Here is a 25789-nt window from a genome sequence, read left to right on the forward strand (position 1 = left end):
TATTATATTTTCAATAAATTAGGATAATGTTCTGAAAACATGTTTTCACTTTGTCATTATGGGGTATTGTATTTAAAAAAAATATATATTTAATCAATTTTGAGTTCAGGCTATAACATAACAAAATGTGGAATAAGTCAAGCGGTATGAATACTTTCTGAAATCACTGTATGATCCTCTTGGACACTAAGTTGTGTATGTCTATTGGTGTGTGTAAAGGGATATCCATATGATTTTATGGACAGTCTGTTTGTTTTTTGTATTAGTGTGCTGTATCGTGTGTTTATGTGTTTCCATGTGAGTGTGTACATGAGTGTATATGTTAGCGTATGTACTGTATGTGTTTGTAGGGGGGTGGATGTGTACAGGAATAAGGCTTGTAAATACATTTGTTTGGGGATAGCGGGTGTGAGGATGAAATATTGTCCAAGCGATATGGAGCAATGTGAAACACAAACACGCACGCACGCACGCACGCACGCACGCACGCACGCACGCACGCACGCACGCACGCACGCACACACACACACACACACACACACACACACACACACACACACACACACACTACAGTGAAATATGGTCCTGAGGATGTGGAGCAATGTGAAAAACTCGGCAGCGCCAGGGAATAACAAATCTCCTGGTGTCGCCTCGCCGCAAAATAAATACACTCCCTCATCCATCTGGGGTATGAGTCGCAACAAAGACGCCCCCAATACATACACCATTCCAGTCACACATACACACACAAGCACACACACACACACAGGCATATACGCACACATGCTCAAACACGCACACACACACACACACACAGCACCCTATGAATACACATATTCATTTACACATCTGTATAATTTATTTTTTTGTTTGTTTGTTTGTTGATTTAAACGGAAACTGCTAGTGGGTGATAGGAGAGTATTAATTGGTTTTAGAAATGAAATGGGATTTTCTCCCCCTAAATGCTCTCTCTGTCTTAATGCTGGGTTGGGGGGAGGGGGAGAAAGGAGAGAGGAGTGGGGGGTCTCAGGCGTTTTAAGTACTGATCGATCACTGGGGATTAAATAATTAAATATCAGCGTTGACAATTTAAAAGTCTCCACATACATATTGGATTATAGAAGGCAAAGGGGGAGATAAAAGATGCAGCCAGCAGCAACGGATCAGAAGAATTCAACATCCAATACATTACACACACATAATCAAGAACACACACACACACACACACACACACACGCACATGCACATTCACACATACCAGTGGAGGCTGCTGAGGAGAGGATGGCTCATGATAATGGCTGGAATGGAGTGAATGGAATGGCATCAAACACATGGAAACCATATGTTTGATGTATTTGACAGCTTTCCACCTATTCCGCTCCAGCTATTACCATGAGCCCGTCCTCCCCAATTAAGGTGCCACCAACCTCCTGTTACGCACACACATAAAGTAAAGCACATGGACACAAACATGTGTACAAACATATATTTACATTAGTGAACATAAACTGGACGACATACACCCCTGGCGAATGAAAGCAAACCTATTGAGTAACACACACACAAGCGAAACATACAAACACAGACAAGCAAAGGGAGAATAAAGGCAGAGATTTATTTCCCCCAAGTTTTATTAAATTCTCTTTGTTCAATTACTGAGTCTATTGTCTTTGCTTATTTAGGTAATTGTGTGTGTGTTTGTGTGTGTGTATTTGTATGTGTGTGTGTGTGTGTGTGTGTGTGTGTGTGTGTGTGTGTGTGTGTGTGTGTGTGTGTGTGTGTGTGTGTGTGTGTGTGTGTGTGTGTGTGTGTGTGTGTGTGTGTGTGTGTGTGTGTGTGTGTGTGTGTGTGTGTGTGTGTAAGGTCACTCTCTCCCCCCCAGGGATAAATATTAGCCAGTGTTGTTTGTAAACACATGTAGGTGATGTATGGTTATGTACTTAAGAAGGGAGGTTACTTCTGCGCCAGAACGATCCACCAGTACATCACTGAGGTTTAAGACTAGGAGATCATCCCCCAACAGTGGCGGCATGCAAACATTGTCACCATCTATAAGAACAAGGGTGACAAGTCCATCTGCGGCAACAGCCGGGGGATATCCCTTCTGGCTGTTGCCGGCAAGGTCCTGGCCAAGCTGATGCTACACAAGCTGGTGAACAACATCACAGAGGAACTGCTGCTAGAGTCACAATGAGGCTTCAGAAAGAAACACTCAACACTCAATCCTCTATTTTGTGAAGTGCACCAGTCCCTCCTGCAGCAAAGCACCCCCACAACATGATGCTGCCACCCCCGTGCTTCACGGTTGGGATGGTGTTCTTTGGCTTGCAAGCCTCCCCTTTTTCCTCCAAACATAACAATGGTCATTATGGCCAAACGGTTCTAGTTTTGTTTCATCAGACCAGAGGACAATCTTTGTCCCCATGTGCAGTTGCAAAGCGTATTCTGGCTTTTAATGGTTTTGGAGCAGTGGCTTCTTCCTTGCTTAGCGGTCTTTCAGGTTATGTCGATATAGGACTTGTTTTACTGTGGATATAGATACTTTTGTACCTGTTTCCTCCAGCATCTTCACAAGGTCCTTTGCTGTTGTTCTGGGATTGATTTGCACTTTTCGCACCAATGTACGTTCATATCTAGGAGACAGAACGTGTCTCCTTCCTGAGCGGTATGACGGCTGATTGGTCCCATGGTGTTTATACTTGCGTACTATTGTTTGCACAGATGAAAGTGGTACCTTGCCGCGTTTGGAAATTGCTCCCATGGACGAATCAGACTTGTGGAGGTCTACAAATCTTTTTCTGAGGTCTTGGCTGAATTATTTTGATTTTCCCATGATGTCAAGCAAAGAGGCACTGAGTTTGAAGGTATGCCTTGAAATACATCCACAGGTACACCTCCAATTGACTCAAATGATGTCAATTAGCCTATTAGAAGCTTCTAAAGCCATGACATAATTGTCTGGAATTTTCATAGTTGTTTGAAGGTACAGTCATCTTAGTGTATGTAAACTTCTTGACCCACTGCAATTGTGATACAGTTAATTTTAAGTGAAATATTCTGTCTGTAAACAATTGTTGGAAATATTACTTGTGTCATGCCCAAAGTAGATGTCTTAACCGACTTGCCAAAACTATTGTTTGTTAACAAGAAAATTGTGGAGTGGTTGAAAAACAAGTTTTAATGACTCCAACCTAAATGTATGTAAACTTCCGACTTCAACTGTATATATTTTTTTAATTACATTTTTTTTCTTTTTACACATATTTAATACCATTTTGGGGTAGACTACCTTCATACTCCCATTTTTTTATTGGTTACCTTCAGACGAGTCGTAGAGCAAGTGGTAGTCTCCCCTTTCCATAAGTGGAAAAAATAGTTTGTTGGCCAAACCGTTTGGACGCTACAGACGTTTACTTGAGAAGACTGATTTTTGGGATGTTTCTTGGTCTGAAAAACACATCTCTAGCTCTGCCACCTTTCACCTCAGATGCAGAAATGCTACACTGGCGGATGTGGTGAATTGAGATGCATCCCATGCAAAAAGAAAACGATATCTCTAGATTAAACTGATGGATTTTGATGGGGATTCTTTTGCTATTTTTTGTAAATTATTATTCAATAACTCCAGGGGAGTAAAATTCTTCAAGATCTGTCAAGTTGGTTGTTAATCATTGCTTGCCATAGATTTTCAAGCTGATTTAAGTCAAAACTGTAACTTGGCCACTCAGGAACATTCAATGTTGTATTTAAGTTATTGTCCTGCTGAAAGGTGAATTCTTCACCCAGTGTGACTGAACCAGGTTTTCTTCCAAGATTTTGCCTTTGCTTAGCTCTATTCTGTTTATTTTAATCCCCCCCAAAATCCCTAGTCCTTGTCGATGACAAGCATACCCATAACATGATGCAGCCACCATCATATGCTTGAAAATATTAAGAGTGGTACTCAGTGATGTGTTGTGTTGGATTTTCCCCAAACATAATGCTTTGTATTCAGGACATGAAATTAATTTCTTTGACACATTTTTTCCAGTTTTACTTTAGTGCCTTTTTGCAAACAGGATGTAGGTTTTGGAATATTCTTTATTCTGTACAGGCCTCCTTCTTTTCACTCTGTCATTTAGGTTAGTATTGTGGAGTAACTATAATGTTGTTTATCCATCCTCAGTTTTCTCCTATCACAGCCGTTAAACTCTGTAACTGTTTTAAAGTCAAAATTGGCCTCATGGTGAAATCCCTGAGCTGTTTCCTTCCTCTCTGGCAACTGAGTTATGAAGGACACCTGTGTCTTTGTAGTGACTGGCTGTATTGATACACCATCCAAAGAGTAATTAATAACTTCACCATGCTCAAAAGGGTATTCAATGTATGCTTTTTTCCCTTTTTCCCATCTACCAATAGGTGCTCTTCTTTGCGAGGCATTGGAAAACCTCCCTGGTCTTTGTGGTTGAATCTGTGTTTGAAATTCACAGCTCTACTGAGGGACCTTACAGCTAATTGTATGTGAGGTACAGAGATGAGGTACTCCTTCCAAAATGATGTTAAACATCATTACTGCACACGGAGTGAGTCCATGCAACTTGCTAAGCAAATTTGTACTCATTTACTTATTTAGGCTTGCCATAAAAAAGGGGTTGAATACATATTGACTCAAGCCATTTCAGCATTTCATTTTTTATTAATTTGTAAAAATGTCTAAAAACAATTCCACTTTGGTATAATGGGGTATTGTGTGTAGGCCAGTGACACAAAATCTCAATTTAATCAATTTTAAATTTAGGCTGTAACACAGCAAAATGTGGAAAATATCAAAGGGTGTGAATACTTTCTGAAGGCACTGTATATTCTTCCGTTCCTTCTGCTTCCACCTCTCCTCGTTCCTGTGTTAGTACTTACCACCATTCCCCATTTACCATTCCCTTGTTTGGTCCACTGTTTCTTTACCATAGCACTGTAAAAGATCCCCGCTGGGCACACACTGGTTGACGTGGAACCAACGTGGAATAGACGTTGAATTGACGTTTGTGCTCAGTGGGTCCCATTTGTGTGACCAAGTATCGCTGTAAGTTACTTCATAACGTCTGTGTCTATACCTAGAATTAGATAGGTTCAGGTTCCACACCAGAATACTGTACACCAGAATACTGTACACCAGAATAATGTACACCAGAATACTGTACACCAGAATATTGTACACCAGATTAATGTACACCAGAATACTGTACACCAGAATACTGTACACCAGACTACTGTACACCAGAATACTGTACACCAGAATAATGTACACCAGAATAATGTACACCAGAATACTGTACACCAGAATAATGTACACCAGAATAATGTACACCAGAATACTGTACACCAGAAAAGATTGTGAACAATACAAGTTCCCTGTAGGATCTGGTGTATAGTAGCGTGTTCTGATGCTGTTACGTACATTAGCATGTTTGCAAACATGAGCAAACTGGAGGGTTCTGGGGTAGTTGTCTATCAAAATATTTAGTCTTTGCCTGTGGGGGTGGGGGTAGTGGAGGGGGGAAGAGGTGAGACGTGGAGTTGGCAGTAGGAAGGAGGAGGTGGAGAGTGAGTGTTGCTTTGGCATTTCTTTACCCTTTACCTTGGCGAGTCCTGCAGGACAGCTACTGTCGGGGCCAGGAGAGGGTAAAGCCACGACAGAGGCCCCTCCCCTAGAGGCCCCTAGAGAGAGAACCAGGATCCTGATTTACTGTAGACTTGTTAGTCCTGAACAGAAAGAAATTGAGAGAGAGAGAGAGAAAGAGAAAATATGGAAACCTAAAGGTGAAGAGAAATGACGAGAGTTATGGGGCGGGAGGAGGGGTGGAAACAAAGACGGTAATCCCCAAATGAAAGCCATTCCTCACTCCCCCTTCCCAGCTTCCCCTCATCCCTCACTCCCCATTTCAGGGAGGAAAGCCTGTGGTTCCAGCCTCTTAATAAAGTGAGGGGTAGACGTGGTGAAATGCCAAGCACTCTGGTTGGAAATGAATGACCAGGGGTGTGTGTGTGTGTGTGTGTGAGTGTGTGAGTGTGTATGAGTGTGTTGAAGGGGGTGCTAGGGGTTCCTCTGCCCTGGGTCTCTCCCAGTGTGTTTGAGTAATGATTCAGACTGCCAGTGTGGTGGTGTCGCTCCATCTATAACCATCCTGGGGCTCCTTCTGTATGCCTATGCGACCCCCCCCCCCCCCCCTCCCCCATACACACACACAGTAGATTAATCAGATTGGAAACAGGGCAGTGGGATGGACTGGGCAGCAGGAATGACTCATCCATCCATCCACACAGACACACACTTTCAACAAACACTCACTCACACACTCACACACAGACACACACTTTCAACACACACACTCACACACTCATACACACGCACACTCATAGGAAGAAAATTGAGACACACACAGGTACAGACAGAGAAATATGTGAAACATACACACATGCATAGTCATTGGTAGACACAATGGGATATCCCCACTTAGGATATCTACTGTTAAATTGTGTAAGGTGTATGCGTGTGTGTGTGCGTGCATGTGTGTGTGTGACCGTGCATGTGTCGACACAGGTCCATTGACTGACCAACCAACCCTGAAACCTACTTTTCTCAGGAGTCTGAGGCGGGAAGAGAGTAGTGGAATCCCCATATATACTGGACATGATAAACCGGCCATGATACCTCTCTCTGTCTCTCCACCACTATTCCCTCCATTCAACATCCTCTCATAAACTCATCCTCTTGTTCCGTTTATTTTTGCCATCTCTCTCTGGTCCTGCTGAGATGATTTTGGGGAGCCTGGGCCTTCCATAATCCACCAGGTCTTTCGCAGATGCACAGAGGTATGAAACACACACACACACACACACACACACACACACACACACACACACACACACACACACACACACACACACACACACACACACACACACACACACACACACACACACACAGTCCTTGTCTTCCTCCATGTGCATTTCCTCTGATGTTCAAAGGCTAAAGAGGCATCCTAAGCCAGGGGCTGACAGATAAGACAGATGCCATCAGCAAGAAACAATAACCTTAATGACAGAGAAAAGACAATTAAATATGTCTCAGACGTAATGCAGACGAAAGGCAGACTGTGTGTAGCGTGATTCAACTACAGCGCTGGGCATGGACCTGGCCAAGCGTCTACATCTGTAAGTGAGTGGGGGGAGTGGCGAGCTTACTGGAGCCCAGATACCTCATGTATAGATCACGCTCACATGCTTCAAGGCAAGACTAAATCTAGTGGGGGCGGGCGGGGGGTTTATTCAAGTCTAGAGAAAATGTCTGGTGTACATAATCATATGCATGAACAATATAGAGCCTCTTTAAAGCAGAAATGACAGCATTTTAGCAACATGAAATCTCATTCAAATCTGCTCTCATACATCCCCCAGGAAGAATATGACACTTTTTAAAAACATTTTCTGACAAGCGATCACTTAGATATGATCATTTGAACATTTTCATCAATCCTTAGAATGTTTGGGAATTACATATAGTAAGGCAATTATGAAAATTCTATAGCAATATAGAGTGGGAAAGTGACGTTTGGACGATTAATAGACACCGCAGTAAAAAAACGAATAAAATCATGTCTCGTCCAGGACCGGAGTCTACGCAGACCGGTGCACCATAGCCAATCAGAGCTACAGTAGGCCTTTATGTAAAAAAGGTCCCTGCCATCCATGACTTTGAACTGGACTGTGTGTTTACAGGAAGTAGCAATAGCGCGACTTTAGATCATTAGAACGCATTCGCCAAAAGCCACAAAATACACCTGAATGGATTGCTGCAAATATGTCAATACCACGGGAGTCCTCTTACATTTGAGAACGTTACAGTCCTATATGATCAAACAACCACGAAAAGGAATGCTCTCTCCCTCAGTTATACACATCAACAACGACAAGATCAACAACTAATGCTATCCTTAGCAAGATGAGCTAAAATATAACGAAGGAACATAAAAAAAAAGCCTATTTTTCAGCTAGTTGGCCGTTAAAATTGCACTTTTAAACAATGGGGAACTGTAGCCTACTCGTCCTTCTGCAGCTTGTCTGCCTGGTTAAAGTTGGCTAGCTTGCTAGCTAGCTACTGCCAGACACAAATGAGAGAACACATCACTCTGGACATTTTCCTCGCCCTAGCAGAGCTGGTTGGCTAGGCTAAACAACTAACTGTTGTTTTGCCTACGTTTACTGACCACCGTCATATTCAGTGGGTGTTGCATAAATTCATCAGTTATTCTGCGCTCTGGCACACTCCAACAAGAGTGCTCTGAAATCGGAGTAGATAGCCAGAGTGAATTTGCAAACGCAAGAGATATGCTAACTGGATAACAGTTATTCAAGTTCTTGCTAGCTAACCAAATGACACATGTATATCTAGCTGTGTATAGCCACTGAAATAACGACTCCAATGACAGCTGTCTAGCTAATCTAAGGCTCTGTTTTTAGCTTGCTACATAAATAGGTATGCTAGCCCATTAGCCACGTTATGACTGACTTGTGATCATTGCCCTTGCTAGTTTGATTGTATTGACATTCCCAGCCTTAGTTAAATTTGTCCGTTTTTGTCCAAAAATATTGAGACATTGAAACTGAAACAGTGCATCCCGAATGAAGGCAGCAAACAATGTACCAGGGTGGCTGTGATTTACAACCTGATAGCAATACTTTTTTGGACTACCAAGAAATGTATTGGTGAATGATATTAATCATGTATTGAACTGCATCCATCTATTCTGACAACAATGCCTTGGTGTACATCATGGAATGTTGAGTCAAATAGAACCTATTTTTAAAACCTCTTCTAAAGTTGGTTTTGTAACATAAACTGAGAATTGTATGTTTATTACTGATATTATGATTATCTGTTTGTTTCATATCTGCAAAGTAGTTAAAACGCTGTCAGTTCCACTTTAATGTGCTGCCTGGGGTTCTTCCTCAGCATAACTAAAGTAAAATGTTAGTGGTTTGAATGGGCAGGTTAGAATGACCCACGCGGTCAGTGGTGTGCCACTGTGGACTGTGTGGGCAGGAATGATCTGGCATTGTGTGGGCAGGAATGATCTGGCATTGTGTGGGCAGGAATGATCTGGCATTGTGTGGGCAGGAATGATCTGGCATTGTGTGGGCAGGAATTGGGATATTTTTAGGGCTAAGTGCCGAACGTACGTTTTTCCCCCATACTCACACTGCGAATGAAGGGAATCCTCCACCTCTTCTCCTTCTCTCCCCTAACTCAATCCTTTCCGTATTTCCTTTTGCCTTTTTCCTGCTTTCGCTCCTCTCTCTGCCCACTCTCCTCCCACTATCACCCCCAGTCAACTGCCTGCTCCCCTCCTCTGTCTGCTCCTATCCTTCCCTCCAAACCCACCTACCTTCTATTCTCCCCCTTAACCCAAGTCCCCTCCCGAGACTCCTCACTCGCTTGCCAACCTTCTCTCACCCCCACTACCCTCCTTACCACCTCAACCCCAATTACCTTTCTCCTCTCCTCTGTCGTCATCCAGTCCCCTCTACCCCATGTCGTTTAAGACAAGTCAGCAATGGAGGGAGCCCTTAGGCCTCTTCTCTCACCCCACCCCCCTCTCTCAACCTCCCGTGCCTTGCCTCCCTCACCCTCCTTGTCCTCCCTCTTCTCATCCCTCCTCTGCCCTCCTCCTTGCCTCTCCTCTCTCGCTCTCTCTCTCTCTGTTACTCTCTGGTCCTGTTTCCCTCCTCACCCCTCCGTCCTCCCCCCTGGCCCTGCCCACACCCCTCTGTCCCGGGTCATTTATCATGGGCCAGGAGTGGAGCCCCCGGGCCTGCAGGCCCCTGTCAGCTTCTGCAATCGCCTCTTTGTGGCTCCCAGCAAACAAGTGTTGGATCAGCAAAAGTCTATTAAAGCCTGGTGGGCCTTTCTCAGCCAATTGGTGCTGGGTCACTGAGCTGCTCTCCTCCCTGCTCTGTGCCTCTTTGTGTTGCTGCCGTGCACTGACACAGATCCCCACAAGATTAATGATTTTTAACAGCCATTTGGGTTGAGATACTTTCTCTCTCAAACATTCGCTCTCTCCCTTTCTCTTGGTTCGGTTTCTCTCTATTGCTCTCCCTTCTTCAAATTTTCTCTTTCACCCTTTCTCTTTTGCCAATTTGTGTTCTCCCTCTCTCTCACCCGACTCTTTCCTTCTCTAAATCTTTCTCTCCCTCTATGTTCTAAATCTCTCTCTCTCTGCACTCTATCTCACCCAACAACTTGTCCATAGAGTGTCCCCCAAGCCCTAATCTACTGTGTTCAGTCATATATCCAACCCCTTTCATCACCTAATCCAATCTGGTTACACTTCAGAGTCACTTTCAATAATATAGCATCATTAAATATGTACATGTTCTAATACTAATTTATTACTGATATTGCTATCATTAGGAAGTTGTAAGCTCCTTGTTTCCCCTAAATTCAGCATTAACCCACTGGCCACTAGGGTTATCACTCGGGCTCCCGAGTGGCGCAGCGGTCTAAGGCACTACATTTTAGTGCTAGAGCCGTTAGTACCTCTAGCACCCTGGTTCAATCCTGGGCTGTATCACAACTGGCCGTGATTGGGAGTCCCATAGGGAGGCGCACAATTGGCCCAGCGTAGTCCGGTTTAGGGTTTGGCCGGGGGCCATCATTGTAAATAAGAATTCGTTTTTAACTGACTTCCTTAGTTAAATAAAGGTTAAATAAAAAAAATATCATGGTGTGCCTGGGAGTCCTGGGCCCTCCCACAGCTAATAAGGGCACCTCCATAGGTATTCAAATATTAACGAGGGCATTCCTGTACACCTTAACAATCCAGCCAGGACACCCACCAAAGGCCCTATCCCAAAACAACCCCTAGCTTCTAGCCCCTACACCCTAAATACTTATATACAGTTGAAGTCGGAAGTTTACATACATCTTAGCCAAATACATTTAAACTCAGTTTTTCACAATTCCTGACATTTAATCCTAGTAAACATTCCCTGTCTTAGGTTAGTTAGGATCACCACTTAATTTTAAGAATGTGAAATGTCAGAATAATAGAAGAGAGAATGATTTATTTCAGCTTTTATTTCTTTCATCACATCCCCAGTGGGTCATACACTCAATTAGTATTTGGTAGCAATGCCTTTAAATTGTTTAACTTGGGTCAAACGTGTCATGTAGCCTTCCACAAACTTCCCACAATAAGTTGGGTGAATTTTGGCCAATTCCTCCTGACAGAGCTGGTGTAACTGAGTCAGGTTTGTAGGCCTCCTTGCTCGCACACGCTTTTTCAGTTCTGCCCACAACATTTTCTATGGGATTGAGGTCAGGGCTTTGTGATGGCCACTCCAATACCTTGACTTTGTTGTCCTTAAGCCATTTTGCCACAACTTTGGAAGTATGCTTGGGGTCATTGTCCATTTGGAAGACCCATTTATGACCAAGCTTTAACTTCCTGACTGATATCTTGAGATATAGCTTCAGTATATCCACAGAATTTTCCTGTTCTTTGGCTTGCAAGCCTCCCCCTTTTTCCTCCAAACATAACGATGGTCATTATGGCCAAACAGTTCTATTTTTGTTTCATCAGACCAGAGGACATTTCTCCAAAAAGTACGATCTTTGTCCCCATGTGCAGATGCAAACCGTAGTCTGGCTTTTATATGGCGGTTTTGGAGCAGTGGCTTCTTCCTTGCTGAGCGGCCTTTCAAGTTATGTCGATATAGGACTTGTTTTACTGTGGATATAGATACTTTTGTACCTGTTTCCTCCAGCATCTTCACAAGGTCCTTTGCTGTTGTTCTGGGATTGATTTGCACTTTTCGCACCAATGTACGTTCATCTCTAGGAGACAAAACGCTTCTCCTTCCTGAGCGGTATGACGGCTGTGTTGTTCCATGGTGTTTATACTTGCGTACTATTGTTAACGTGGTACCTTCAGGCGTTTGGAAATTGCTCCCAAGGATGAACCAGACTTCTGGAGGTCTACAAAAAAAAATCTGAGGTCTTGGCTGATTTCTCTTGATTTTCCCATGATGTCAAGCAAAGAGGCACTGAGTTTGAAGGTAGGCCTTGAAATTCATCCACAGGAACACCTCCATTTGATTCAAATGATGTCAATTAGCATATCAGAAGCTTCTAAACACATGACATAATTTTCTGGAATTTTCCAAGCTGTTTAAAGGCACAGTCAACATAGTGTATGTAAACTTCTGATCCACTGCAATTGGGATACAGTGAATTATAAGTGAAATAATCTGTCCATAAACAATTGTTAGAACAATTACTTGTGTCATGCACAAAGTAGATATCCTAACCGACTTGCCAAAACTATAGTTTCTTACCAAGACATTTGTGGAGTGGTTGAAAAACAAGTTATAATGACTCAAACCTAAGTGTATGTAAACTTACGACTTCAACTGTAGATTTGACATGATGTTAAAGGCTTAAGTAGTGGCTATAGCTACACCGTGCCCTCTGATAGGCTATAGCTCCACGTGCCCTCTGATAGGCTATAGCTCCACGTGCCCTCTGATAGGCTATAGCTCCACGTGCCCTCTGGTAGTCTATTGCTCCACCGTGACCTCTGATAGTCTATAGCTCCACTGTGTCCTCTGATAGTCTATAGCTCCACCGTGCCCTCTGATAGTCTATAGCTCCACCGTGCCCTCTGATAGTCTATAGCTCCACCGTGCCCTCTGATAGTCTATAGCTCCACCGTGCCCTCTGATAGTCTATAGCTCCACCGTGACCTCTGATAGTCTATAGCTCCACCGTGCCCTCTGACAGTCTATAGCTCCACCGTGCCCTCTGATAGTCTATAGCTCCACCGTGCCCTCTGACAGTCTATAGCTCCACCGTGCCCTCTGATAGTCTATAGCTCCACTGTGTCCTCTGATAGTCTATAGCTCCACCGTGCCCTCTGATAGTCTATAGCTCCACCGTGACCTCTGATAGTCTATAGCTCCACTGTGTCCTCTGATAGTCTATAGCTCCACCGTGCCCTCTGATAGTCTATAGCTCCACCGTGCCCTCTGATAGTCTATAGCTCCACTGTGTCCTCTGATAGTCTATAGCTCCACCGTGCCCTCTGATAGTCTATAGCTCCACCGTGCCCTCTGATAGTCTATAGCTCCACCGTGCCCTCTGACAGTCTATAGCTCCACCGTGTCCTCTGATACACTACAGCTCCACCGTGTCTTCTGATAGGCTTTAGGTGTACCATGTCTTCTGATAGGCTTTAGGTGTACTATGTCCTCTGATAGGCTGTAGGTGTAGTTTTCAGCAAATTGCTTATACCTATCCAATCCTCTCAGATCTACTCAAGTGCCTATGGGAGTTAAAGTATGCTAGCCACTTCTAATGCTTACACATTTCCATGTTTGTACTGCAGTACAGTAGCGTTGTAATTACTGCAGGTTAAATGCATGTCCAAGAGTCCTGTGGTCGTGGTTCTATGGTCCACCTGGGAGATGAATCAGCACAACCTGCAGGTCAGCCGTCCATTCCCCCTAACCCTAACTCTGGCCTGACTCTAAATCGACGGCACCACTGCTCCTAATGCCAGACACACTCACACTACTGTACTTATATGTATCCTCCCATTTACCTGACCGCAGTACTACCACACCCCTGACCCCTCTCTAAAGCCACAGCACCAACGTTCACAGACAGTGTACTTAAGCATCCGTTCATTCTCTCTAACCGCTATGCGACCACACCCCAGGTCCTGCTGTAAACCCAAAGCACCATGGTTGTACTGCCACACACACAGTCATACTGCAGGCTACTGTACTTACTGTAAACATGTTGCCATGGATATTTATACTCTTTACTGGAAAAATGAAAACGCAGAATAGTAGTAGTAGTACTACTATATTTAGCATGTAGTATAATTTGGTACCAGTATAAGTTCTATATTTTCATTACAATTCAACCATTGTTTCATGCACTACAGTTGTTCATCTGATTAACTACATGGTTAATAAATAAGCTATGTAAAATTAACACAGATTTTCATGGTTATTGCAACAATAAAGGTTAACATCAGGTTCTAAGGATGGGTAAACCACCAATGACATTATTTTCTGACCTCGTCCACAGACATTTGTCCTCCAACTTTGAGGCCCATTGAACTATTTTCTTTAATCTTCACTCAATAAAGTAAACAGATGACGCATATTTTCCAGAATATTACATGGGGTTGGAAATGTAATATACCCTGTAAGTATGACTCCAGCCCCATGTGCCCACAATTAGACCGAGACATGAAATACGGAGGATACTCCTCGACAGTGACATTTTAATGTTATATTTCATTTCAGGGAAAGAGATATTTTCATGCCAAGAATAATGGTTGGCTGGGTTCTGCATGTCTAGAAAAAAGGCCGACCATGCAGCGTCTCTCTAATAGTTGATGGTGTAATGGAACCAAATGGTCTCCAGGCAGACTAGATGGACGGAGACGCGGGGTGCAAGTGGCTACGATGGATTATGTGCATTTACTCATTTACTTATACATGATGAATTATGCGAATTAATAAAAATATTTTGACGAACTGTTAACATGATTAATTTGTTATAGTGATTGGCAACTATAGACATTTTTGTTATGCTGAGTTATGGGATGTTAAAGTGGGTTTAATCAAAAGTTTAGCTGTATATATTGCCTATCCGGGTAAACAAGATTGGTTAAAATACATGTTTTTTACATATTGTGCCTATAGGGATGTAGCTATTAAGGTGATGCCAAAAACGACGGTCATAATTGCCGAATCTAACCGGAGAACGTTTACATCCGCCATGATACTGTAACATGCATTTCACCAAAGGCCTGTTGGAATGGAGCCAGTTCATTTTACATCACCCATTGAAATCCCAATCAAATCTATAATTGCATAACTGTGTAACTTTTTTCTTGGAGGGTCAAACGAGAGCAATATGTCAGGATATTTTATGATCTTTATCCTTTGTTTTATTTACTGCATATCACTCAACCACATTCCCCATACTTAGAATTGGCCTGCATTACAGCACAAACTGAAATTATTTTGGAGACAAGCAGATTGATGTGGTTAGTATTATTTATTTAATGTCTTTCTCTCTTTCTCTCTCTCTTTGGCTCACCGTTTCAGTGCCCGCTGAAATTTTAGTGAAAAGGACAGACACAGGAGTAAAAAAACAAGATTGCGCGACCCCTCCATGCGCATAACACATAATTATGCTACATTCGTGCAAGGCGTGACATTCTAATGACAAAAAAATCTTTGCATACACTTCGATTATCTGACTTTGTCGTGTTGCTCTGTTTTCAACCATAATCCTTTCTCTAGGATAGCCTACACCACAAAGTCCACATATATTCACATTCAATACATTTACGATCTACTATTTAGCCATCACCACCTGTCCAACTCTCCGTGTCAATGTGACACACACACACACACACACACATACACACACACACATACACACACGAATGCAACTCTGCTCTAAAAAATAAGCTATATATTCTCCGACCGAGAAGCCTATACCCTGGCCTTCTTCAGGACAGATACATCACTGCATTAGTGAAACAGACCATAGGAACACATTTATTGGATAAGTCTACAGGTATCTCCATATGTCTTAAAAAGGTGTCGGCCTAGTGTCGCATTTGCATAAAATGCTAACTTAGTTCTTCCTCTGAGTCAGTCTTTATAAAGGGTAAGCATTTGGTGTTCACTGCTAAATCGATTCCCCTTTTCATATTTATGAGAGGCATTTCCACTTATCTCACCACTTGTTCTGTCTTTAAAGACTTCCCCAGTCAATTATCGCTCTCGGGGATGTTAGATACTTTTAGAGGTATAGGCCTGGACACAGCGTAGCCTACATAGAGATGACACGCTTTAATAATACATGTTTTCACTGCAGTTCATCGATCTTCTTCGAGTAAACTAGAATATCTGAGTTACTGTACAAGTATTCAACTCTAAATGAACGACAATCTCATCTCGACGGTAGAGATGAGACTGCACAAAATGTTGTCTTCTTTAAAAATCTACCTTTTTCTCACTTTTTTTGAAAGCTTGTTCAGCTCAAATAACTATGTTTTTGTATTTATCATTTTCCTATGGCTTATCAATTGATCTGCCCATGTTGGAGTCGGTGTTGAGCTGTAGTAACCTGCTCATATTGTGTGGAATGCTTATGATTTAGTTTCTATATGGAGAGGTAATTATCAGACGGGATCATTTTGAAACTAATATTGAAAATAATTGATGACTCCCCCTTGTCCAATTCAATATCAGAGCTAAGGTCTCTACCACTGTGTTTATATATATATCAAGTAAAATCGACCATGAAGTGATAAGTAATTAGGCGCGCTCTCGTGAACTGTAATTTGGCTGTGTTGAATAATATAGTCCAAACTTTAACTTGGTTGGGTTGAATAATATAGTCCAAACTTTAACTGGATTGGGTTGAATAATATAGTCCAAACTTTAACTTGGTTGGGTTGAATAATACTAGTCCAAAAACTTGACTATGACTGAACAAAGTAAGCATCGAGATATATAGCCTACAGACAGACTAAACATGCTCCGGCTTTATAGTAGAACATATTCAACTAACTAAACATACAGGCATATAGAATTATTCTAGAATTTTAACTATGAAGTAAGCATGAAGGGTTAATTGCATTCGATAAGGGGCTTGGTTAAATCACAATCGTATAATTTTCGGCCTATGAACTATTTCTCTCTCTTTCTCTCTCCTAATCATATTGTAGAACTCGAGAAGCGCCAGTGAAACTTTGGGCTCTAGAACCCGGGGGTCATTGATACACCCTAGCGCGCAATGCTCTTGTCCTCGGTCTAGAGCGCTCTCGCGCACTGTGGCTGAGTGCGTTAAAGCCATGGTGACTCGCGAGGCTCTCGGTGCTCAACACACTACAAAGCATCATTATATATCTGCCCCTCTCTCACACGCAAACACACATGCTCTCTCTCTCTCGCTCGCTCGCACGCAAACACACACACACAAACACACACACTTTCCTCTCTCTCTTTCCTGGAATTGATGGATGATCTGTAGGGGATATTTGCGTTAATCATTATATACCTGCAAATGGGTCCAGCAAACAACCATACACCATTACCCACTTCATAAAGACGAACCGGTCCGTTTCAAATTTGTAAAAGTTTAGTCAATGGAGAAAAATACAGAAGCCTCTGAAACAGAATCATAAAGCCAACAGCTCGAGCCTCTGTTGTTATGCCCAGCCGCAAGACCTGCGCGCGCCACGCCATCCTTACCTACATGTGCTGCTGGAATAGAAGCGCTCTGAAGTACCGCAAGCCAATACACATCCAGTTCGCTGGTGGAGACTTGGCTTAGCTGAAGCCGCCACTCCCAACATTATCAAACCGGCAGGCCTCGTGCCCCCTCGCCCTCATAGTTGCAGGTGCCATGGCCTCGTGCCCCTCGAAGTTACCGGAGCAGGTGCCATGACCTCGTGCCCCTCGCCGTTACAGGAGCAGGTGACATGGCCTCGTGCTCCCGGTGCGAGGCGTGTTGCTGTGGGGAGCCCGTGCCTCCTCACCACTACAGAGTCCGTTGTGCCCTGCACTGTTTAAATGTGAACATTTTAAAGGTGATTTTATTTCTTGTTATTCATTCCTAAAATCCGTAGGACGGGAGACTCATTAGAGGCTAAATAAGCAAACATCAACACTTTTTTTCGCTGTCCATAAGCACACGGATCACTTAATAGATCATTAACCAGCGATATGCTGCTGACATGGACGCTTTTTACATCTCGCGTCTCCATTACAGCCATGCTATTACCGAAGGGGGAGAGCCGACGGCGGCCTGCCTGCCTGCTTGGCTATTACGGCAGGCTGGGGTATATTAGAGCGCATTACACGCTAATGGCGCTGCCTTCAGGTCCGAATAAAACCAACAAGCTCTCACAGTCTCACTGCAGAATTAGAAACATGGTGTTAAACTTTGTTCGACTCGGCCGGGATAGATAAGAGGCTTTTACGCAGTACAACAGTCAGGTCTACGAGTGTAGTTTTATAGCTCATGATACTGGGTTGGTAGTACTATACCTGTAGTATTTGATGCCTCTCCATTGCTTAATTCATTGTACCCTATCGTGTGGTCTGGTAGCCTATGCACCGGGCGTTTGGGATAATGCTGTCAGGGTTCGGTACGCGTTCTGCCTCTGGGGGTGTTTCAGGGAAAAGTTGTTAAAGAGGGACTAACGCTGTCGCCGGCCCAACGCTGCAGGCTGCAGCCCTATATACAGTACCTTCACTCAGGCAGGCAGCGCGCTTGAGAAGTGCCTGGTGATCTGCTGACATTAGAAACGTTATAGATTAATATCTTACGTAGGAAGATGGATTCATTGATTGGTTTTCAAATAATGTAACAATCCCATATATTTTGATATAAAAACTTTTATTGGAAATGTAATTATGTTATTATAGCCTAAGTGAGTAGTATCGTAAACAATAATATCGTTATAGTAATAACCTGCTAATAAAAACAACACATAATAATAATAATACACTTTAGGCCAACCATATTCTTAGATTTGTGTGTGTGTGTGTGTGTGTGTGTGTGGGGGGGGGGGGGGTTGAAGTCTCGATCGCTTCTGTCAGAAAGTAGAATTGCCTATATATTTATCACTGCATAAAACGTCAGTTGATGTCTTTCAGCATTTTGTAGCCTACTCTTATAAAAGCTCGAATTACTTATAGGCCTAACATTGACAATGTGAGAGAACATTCCTTCACTTTTTGCTGCTACTCAAGTCAGTCGTGAGTTTATTCGATTTTTATGACATTTTAAAACCAGACAAAATATGGGAACATGTTTCTGTTTTTTTGTAGCCTAATATGGACTGAATCATGCAAATAACCTCTGAATTATATGAATGGAAAAATGTGTGAGAAGATTGGAATGTGTCGTTTATTTCAGCATCTTGATACATCGTGAAGAAATGCAGAGTTGAAGTTAATGAAGTATTTAAACCAACAGTTATTGGATGGTGTGTGCATGCGGCGCCCGGTCCCCTCCATCTTCAGCCTAATCGATAAGTACTGGCCGGGGCCATGAGCTCAGGCGTGGATATGAGGTGGAAACGGGATAATAATAGAATCGATTCATCAAATTGACTAATTTACAAGTAACTTCCTTCTGCAGGAAATCAAGACATCTCTTAGAACAGATAAAGGCAATTATTCCAATATAAATAAATGCAAAGGCCCACAATTCACACAATTCACTTTTATATTCCTGAAGGTCTTCTTTAATTTTATTGTCCCATAACTATTCGTTTTTCCTTAGAATATGTAATGTGAATGTATAACTTAATTTTACTTTATAATACAGCTACTAATAACAACTACATACAAAAGTATCTAATAAAGTGTTATGTATCAACAAAATCAATTGCTAAAAGAAAAACGGTTAATCAAATGCATGATTAAATTAGTGTCTAATTGAACGAAAAACCAATATTGCCTAGCGAGGTCTCCGTGCAGCGTCCGTTAGAACCACGGAGCGGCAGTCTTGAGCCTCTTTTCACAGTACCTACTCACCAGTGGTGCTTTTCAAAGCTTCAAATGCTTTGCCATATACGCACTACACAATGGTCGAGCCAAGAAAGAGCGTTCTGTCTCTCGCTCGGCCTCCATGCTGATATTACCATTGGCACGATGTCAGAATGTACTTGTACTCTATAGTCTAACAACATAACCTTTTTCTCAATGTCTTTGAATCCGGGAGGATGTTGTCAAGACTTGGAACTTGGAAGTACGTGCATATCTACATTGGAAAAAACACACATACAAAGTATATAATAGTCTAGGCCTATGCCAATAGTCTATATCTGGTGCCAATAATTGTGTATTAGATAGAAATATTAATTGAAGGTCAGAAACAAATCGAGTTGACCACAAAACGACAGCATTTAGTGATTCAGAATAAACTATGTTGGTAAAGAACAACATTTGGAGATTCAATTACAAAGGAGGTTTTAAGAAGAATGTAGGTTATAGTTCGATTTTCAGAATCATGTTTCTCTAGTTGGAAAATTAGAAATATATAGGTTACGTTTCGAAGAGGCAACAGCTCACTTTCCACCATTGAAAAGTCAAATGAAAAGGCCTGCACGTCTTCAAACAGGCTACTAAACAACGTCCCAATGCATGTGAATGGGTACTTTGTCATTATTGAATCTTACATTTTACTTCAGGTTTGAAATTGTTTAGTTATTTTGTGCCTTTAAAGGGCTTTACACGCTATGCGTGCGTAAAGGTTACGTTATAATACCGTAAAACACTTTTCACCAAAAACATCATCAAGTTTTTATGGATCCTTATGTATGCAGATCACTTTATTCTCTCTGTTCACTCAGTGTAAACTGGGAGATAATTGCCGTAGAAGAGGGGAATTATGCCTAAAACGTGGGCTGTTAAACGATAACATGCCATTGGTTCTCCTAAGTGAAGGCATTCAGCTCTTCACTCCCTCTACCCTTTCTCACCCCCTCCTTCGTAGCTGTCAGAAAGAGCGCTCCGCTCTCCCTCCTCCCCTCTCCTCCAACCTCTCCCCTCCTTTATTCTAATCCAGAAAATACACCGCTCCCTATTGGAGAGGGGCAGGCAAGGGGACCTGCCTTCCAGCCTGACGTCACAGTGCGCTATAAGCATAAAGTGCTGGCAGGCAGTCAGCGCAGTCTGCTGAATACTCGAGAGTGAGTGTGTCAGGAAGGAAAGGAGAGCTCAAATCTCTGCGGTGCAGAGCTGGAAGGCTGCTTCTCCAAGCAAAAAAACAGACTCCATAGTCTCATCTACTTCTTCTTTTCCTGGCGAAAACAAGGACTATACCTTATATCTACAACGTTGACGAGGACAGGACAGGAGCCTGCGTCAACGACCACTCGGTATTATTTTATAATTTTTATTTATGTGTTTATTTTTTAAGTTCATTTGTTCTGAAAGGACTGACGGTTTACTTTTGCACTGAGACAAAATTATTTCTACATCTACTTCTCGTCTGTTGACCAGAGCCAGCTAGCAGAAAGAAGTAGGCTACATGACGAAAATTCCCATGTCGTTTGCAGTGCACTAGTCTCAAAGTTTGTTCCACTTGTTTTTAGTTTTCTACTTTTTTACCTCTCCGAACGGTGTTACATGCAACAAACAGTACACGAGTCTGCAGCATTGGAGCAGTAGGAAAAACTACTGCACGAGACAAGCGATTGGAGAAGAGACGCTTATTAACAAGTCTGTTTTCACGACGCTGGCAACCACCTTCACCCATCTGCATCAGAGTCGCGGCAGCACCATGAGCGCAGAGCTGAGCATGGGCCCTGAGCTCCCCAACAGCCCTCTGGCTCTGGAATACGTCAACGACTTTGACCTAATGAAGTTCGACGTGAAGAAAGAAGGTCTGGCCGGGCTGGAACGTGCCGGGGTGCGCCAGTGCACTCGGCTCCAGCCCCAGGGCTCTGTGTCCTCCACCCCGATCAGCACACCATGTAGCTCGGTACCCTCCTCGCCCAGCTTCAGCCCCACAGAGCAGAAGAACCATCTGGAGGAGCTGTACTGGATGCCCAACGGCGGGTACCACCAGCAGATCGATCCACAGACGCTCAGCCTGACCCCGGAGGACGCAGTGGAGGCCCTGATCGGAGCCACGGCCCACGGCCACCCCCCACCCCAGCACGTCCAGCAGCAGCTGCAGCAGGGCGCCTTCGATGGCTACAGAGGGCCTCACCAACACCACAACCATCATGGCCATCCCCAGCAGCACCATCATCCCTATGGGGGAGGCATCCCACACCACCCTGATGACCTTTCTGGACACCCGGGGGGTCTCAGCCACCCCCACACCCAGCACCACCACCACCACCACAGCCAGGACCCAGACAGCCCGTCCCCCGTCTCTCCAGACTCTCACCAAGCCCTCCACCACCACCGCCACCATCACCACCACGGCCACTCGGGCCAGGGGCACCATGGCTCAGGCAACGTGGAGGACCGCTTCTCTGACGACCAGCTGGTGTCCATGTCTGTGAGGGAGCTGAACAGACACCTGCGGGGATTCACCAAGGACGATGTCATCCGCCTCAAGCAGAAGAGGCGGACCCTGAAGAACCGGGGCTACGCACAGTCCTGCCGTTACAAGCGGGTGCAGCAGAAGCACGTGCTGGAGAATGAGAAGACTCATCTGATAGACCAGGTGGAGGCGCTCAAGGCGGAGATCAACCGGCTGGCACGCGAGAGGGACGCCTACAAACTCAAGTGCGAGAAACTGACGGGAACGGGAGCGAATAACGGGATCCGCGAGGCTGGGTCTAGGCCTACTAGTGACAACCCGTCATCCCCAGAGTTTTTCATGTGAGTTGTTATTATAGCTCTATTGACTCACCCCTACCCCACCACCAACTGATGCTGATGAACAAACAATAATAATCAAATACCCCTTCATATTTACTGTACTAATGACAGTCAACAACTATATTCATATTAGAAGAATAATCCATAAAATAATATTCTCATATCTAACCATCTCTCTCGATCCACGTGACAACTGAGATACAAAGAACAAGGTAGAATGTTGGGTCAACGCCGCGCATCTTTGTAGATTAGTTGCTTGTAGTGAATATACTTTTTTCATCTTCCTGAGAGAAGAGAGAAGCGGCGGGTGAACTTTCCTCCTTTTAGGCTGTACTGCTTTTACTGTGTCTGTTAGTGGGATGACCGCCCGACCTGGGCCTACACAACAAACAACGCAGAGAGAAGCGTTTTGAGACTCACATTCGACACTGGGCCTGAAAAAGGAAAAGAGAGTTGCTAAACAAGACTCCACATTATGCAAACTTTACTTCTGTCTACTTACATGTTATGCAACATCTCATTTGTTTATTGCCTGCTTGGTTATATTCGAATATATATTGAAACAAAAATCTGCATTAAAATATTAATCCTGCATGCTGGACATGTACGGTAATAATTTCTATTTTGTACTTTCTTTTTGTTTCTCGTGTATCTTAAGAGCATGTCGTTGATCTGCGCTTCTCCATAGTGTTGTGGGGTTTAGAGGAATGGAATGAGGACAGTAGGCCTTCTGTAGCCTTGTAAATATTACGCAACCGCAAAACTGCACACCAAGATAGAGGAGGCTGGTTTTTAACTTCTTTCTTTCAGTTGTGTTTTATTATTTTTTCTTGTTGTTTGATTTTCATTTTGTGGGTATTGATTCAGAGATATGGGCATTTTGCAGTTGCATTTAAAGACAACAAACTTTGTATATTAAGTGCACTTTTTGGATAGCCTAATGATTTGTTTTACGTTTTCATTTTGAGTTTTGTACAGACCCCCTTGAAGGAAGACATACTATTATTCTATAATAATAATAATAATAATAATAATAAGACAAGATAGATGCAAGCTTAATAATAACCTTATGACACATTGGGATAAATAGTGCGAAGCTGTCAAAACAAACGCATAGCTAGAATATTAGCAGATGAGTGATGGTCCTTTGCGCACCACATTTACGCACCATGCATAACTTTGTGTTCTACTCCTAGGATGCATATAGGCTATAGTATATATATATAAAAAAAACTGTTATACATGTTATTCCATTTCATTTCCGTCTGGTGCTGTAGTCAGCAGAGGTTTTCTTAGCCAGAAATGCCATTATGTTAACTATTGCGTAACCCTAACCCCATTATATAATGTGAAGAACAGGATAGTCACATAATTTCTCAAGTTGATTAATGTATTTTATTGGGTGCAGCTGCATCGCATTAACAGTGATATACTATATATTTTGTACTCTTCCTCGGCAATATCAAGCATTTTTTAAAAACATGTTCAACAACGTTAACCATTTCAGGGGTTTTATGTACAATTAACAAGTATTTAGATTGCGCATGCGTTTCAAAATACGAAGTTTAAATGTATTAATGCTATATGTTTTCCTGATATTTTTTTTTGCTGCCGGTCAGTAAAAAAAAAAGGATTCAGGTTGTGCAAAATCTCGAAATGAAAACTGTTGTGTATGTTATGTTATGTTATATGATGTTTTCGTCTGTTGTATTATTATTTGGTGATTCTGGTTCTGCTGGCCAGATGCATATTAAAGTTTTTATTTTAATGATTTAAATTAACAAACTGTCAGATCATATTGAATAAGCATGGTGCTTGCATTTAAAAACTATTGTTGAAAAGTCATGCATTTAACAATCTCTTGGTTTGTTCCTGATTCAACTGTGTTGAAATCAAATTGAAACTGCAGCAGCGGGTTGTTGTTTTGTTTTTCATTTCATGTATTTTGCGATGATGATGGGGATCAATTTTCAATCCTGTTTATATAAATAAGATACAAAAAAATATCTTAAATTTGAACTGTTATAGTTCCATTCAGGCTGGTTTCTGTTTCGTCTTATTTTTTGTTGTTGTTGGAAGAAATGGTTTCCTATTTTGCTTATTAAAGTCATTGAAATGGCAATTACCTTTCTCGGACTGTTTATTCTATATACTCTCTCTCCCCCCTTTCTCCCCGATTTACGTCATGACCAAATTAACAGCAGGTCATGGCGGCAGGTAGACTGGCGGTTAAGGGCCAGTAACCAAAATGTTGCTGGTTCAAATTCCCGAGCCGACAGGTGAACAATCTGTCGCTGTGCCCTTGAGCAAGGCACTTAACCCTAAATGCTCCTGTAAGTCGCTCTGGATATTAGTGTCTGCTAAATGTAACATGGAGTAATGTGAGCTAATGCGTCATCTCCGTTGCAAGCTACAGGCGCCTCCGATCTTATACACAGAGCTACACATTTAGCCTACAGTTTCGGAAAAGTATGTTTTTAGGAAGACATGCCTACAGCGTTCTGGTAAATCTTTCCGTCACTAAAACATAGCCCAATTCCTGCCACCCCGGTTTGAGCTGAATGAGTCGGCTGTACTTTAGTCGTAGCCTATAAGCCTACTGAACAGAAATATGTAATGTCCATTATAAGCTAAATACAGTTATGATAGCCTCCGTAACGTGGTATAGGTGAAGGCATTTCCCTAGATACAGTAGTTGATATGAAGTCATAACATTGCGATTATGAACGTGTAGCCTAAATGTGTATGCCTAAAGTCTACATGCACACTGTTGGAAATACAGACCAGTCTCATTTCTTAGTGAAAAAAAATGTCCCTATTGGCTATTACTGAAACAAAGCTGCTGCACATGTTACACAGGCAAAATTAGTGTAGCAGGCCCACTGTGGCCATAGCCTACTTTACCAGTCTGTGATTGCGTTTTGCAGTCACTGGTAGCAGGCCTGTCGTCAATTCTAGATTAGTCTCTTGATTTGAACACATTGCATGGTAGGAACCCTGGAATTTGACCAAATACTGCGCACAACAGAAGCCTAACCCTTACTGGGACCACCCGTTCATCTCGCGCTGCAGTGCAACCTAGTCTCAGAGCATCTCGTATTATTCTGTAAGTAAATCCGAGACCATCCTTTAAGTATGAAATGTTATCTTTGGTATGATTACATAAGTAAGATGGTTACTTAAGGCAAATAACTTAAATGTCTAGCAACCCAAAGGTTGTGAGTTCAAATCTCATCAAGGGCAACTTTGCAACTACTTAACATGTTAGCTAACCTTAACACCTAGCCTAGCTAACATCAGCGAGCTAGCAAACGTTAGCCACCTAGCTAGAAATCGTAACGTATCATAGGTTTTGCAAATT

General features: G+C 42.8%; 1 protein-coding gene across 1 annotated transcript; it reads left to right on the forward strand.

Annotated features, from left to right (window-relative positions):
- The first annotated feature begins 20764 nt into the window (after positions 1-20764).
- On the forward strand, positions 20765-24550 carry mafba (MAF bZIP transcription factor Ba). Its single transcript, XM_071348900.1, has one exon. It carries the CDS (start codon positions 21374-21376, stop codon positions 22430-22432), a length of 1059 nt encoding a protein of 352 aa, XP_071205001.1. The 5' UTR covers positions 20765-21373; the 3' UTR covers positions 22433-24550.
- Positions 24551-25789: the final 1239 nt, after the last annotated feature.

This window comes from Salvelinus alpinus, chromosome 17 (assembly GCF_045679555.1).
Source record: "Salvelinus alpinus chromosome 17, SLU_Salpinus.1, whole genome shotgun sequence".
NCBI classification, from domain to species: domain Eukaryota; kingdom Metazoa; phylum Chordata; class Actinopteri; order Salmoniformes; family Salmonidae; genus Salvelinus; species Salvelinus alpinus.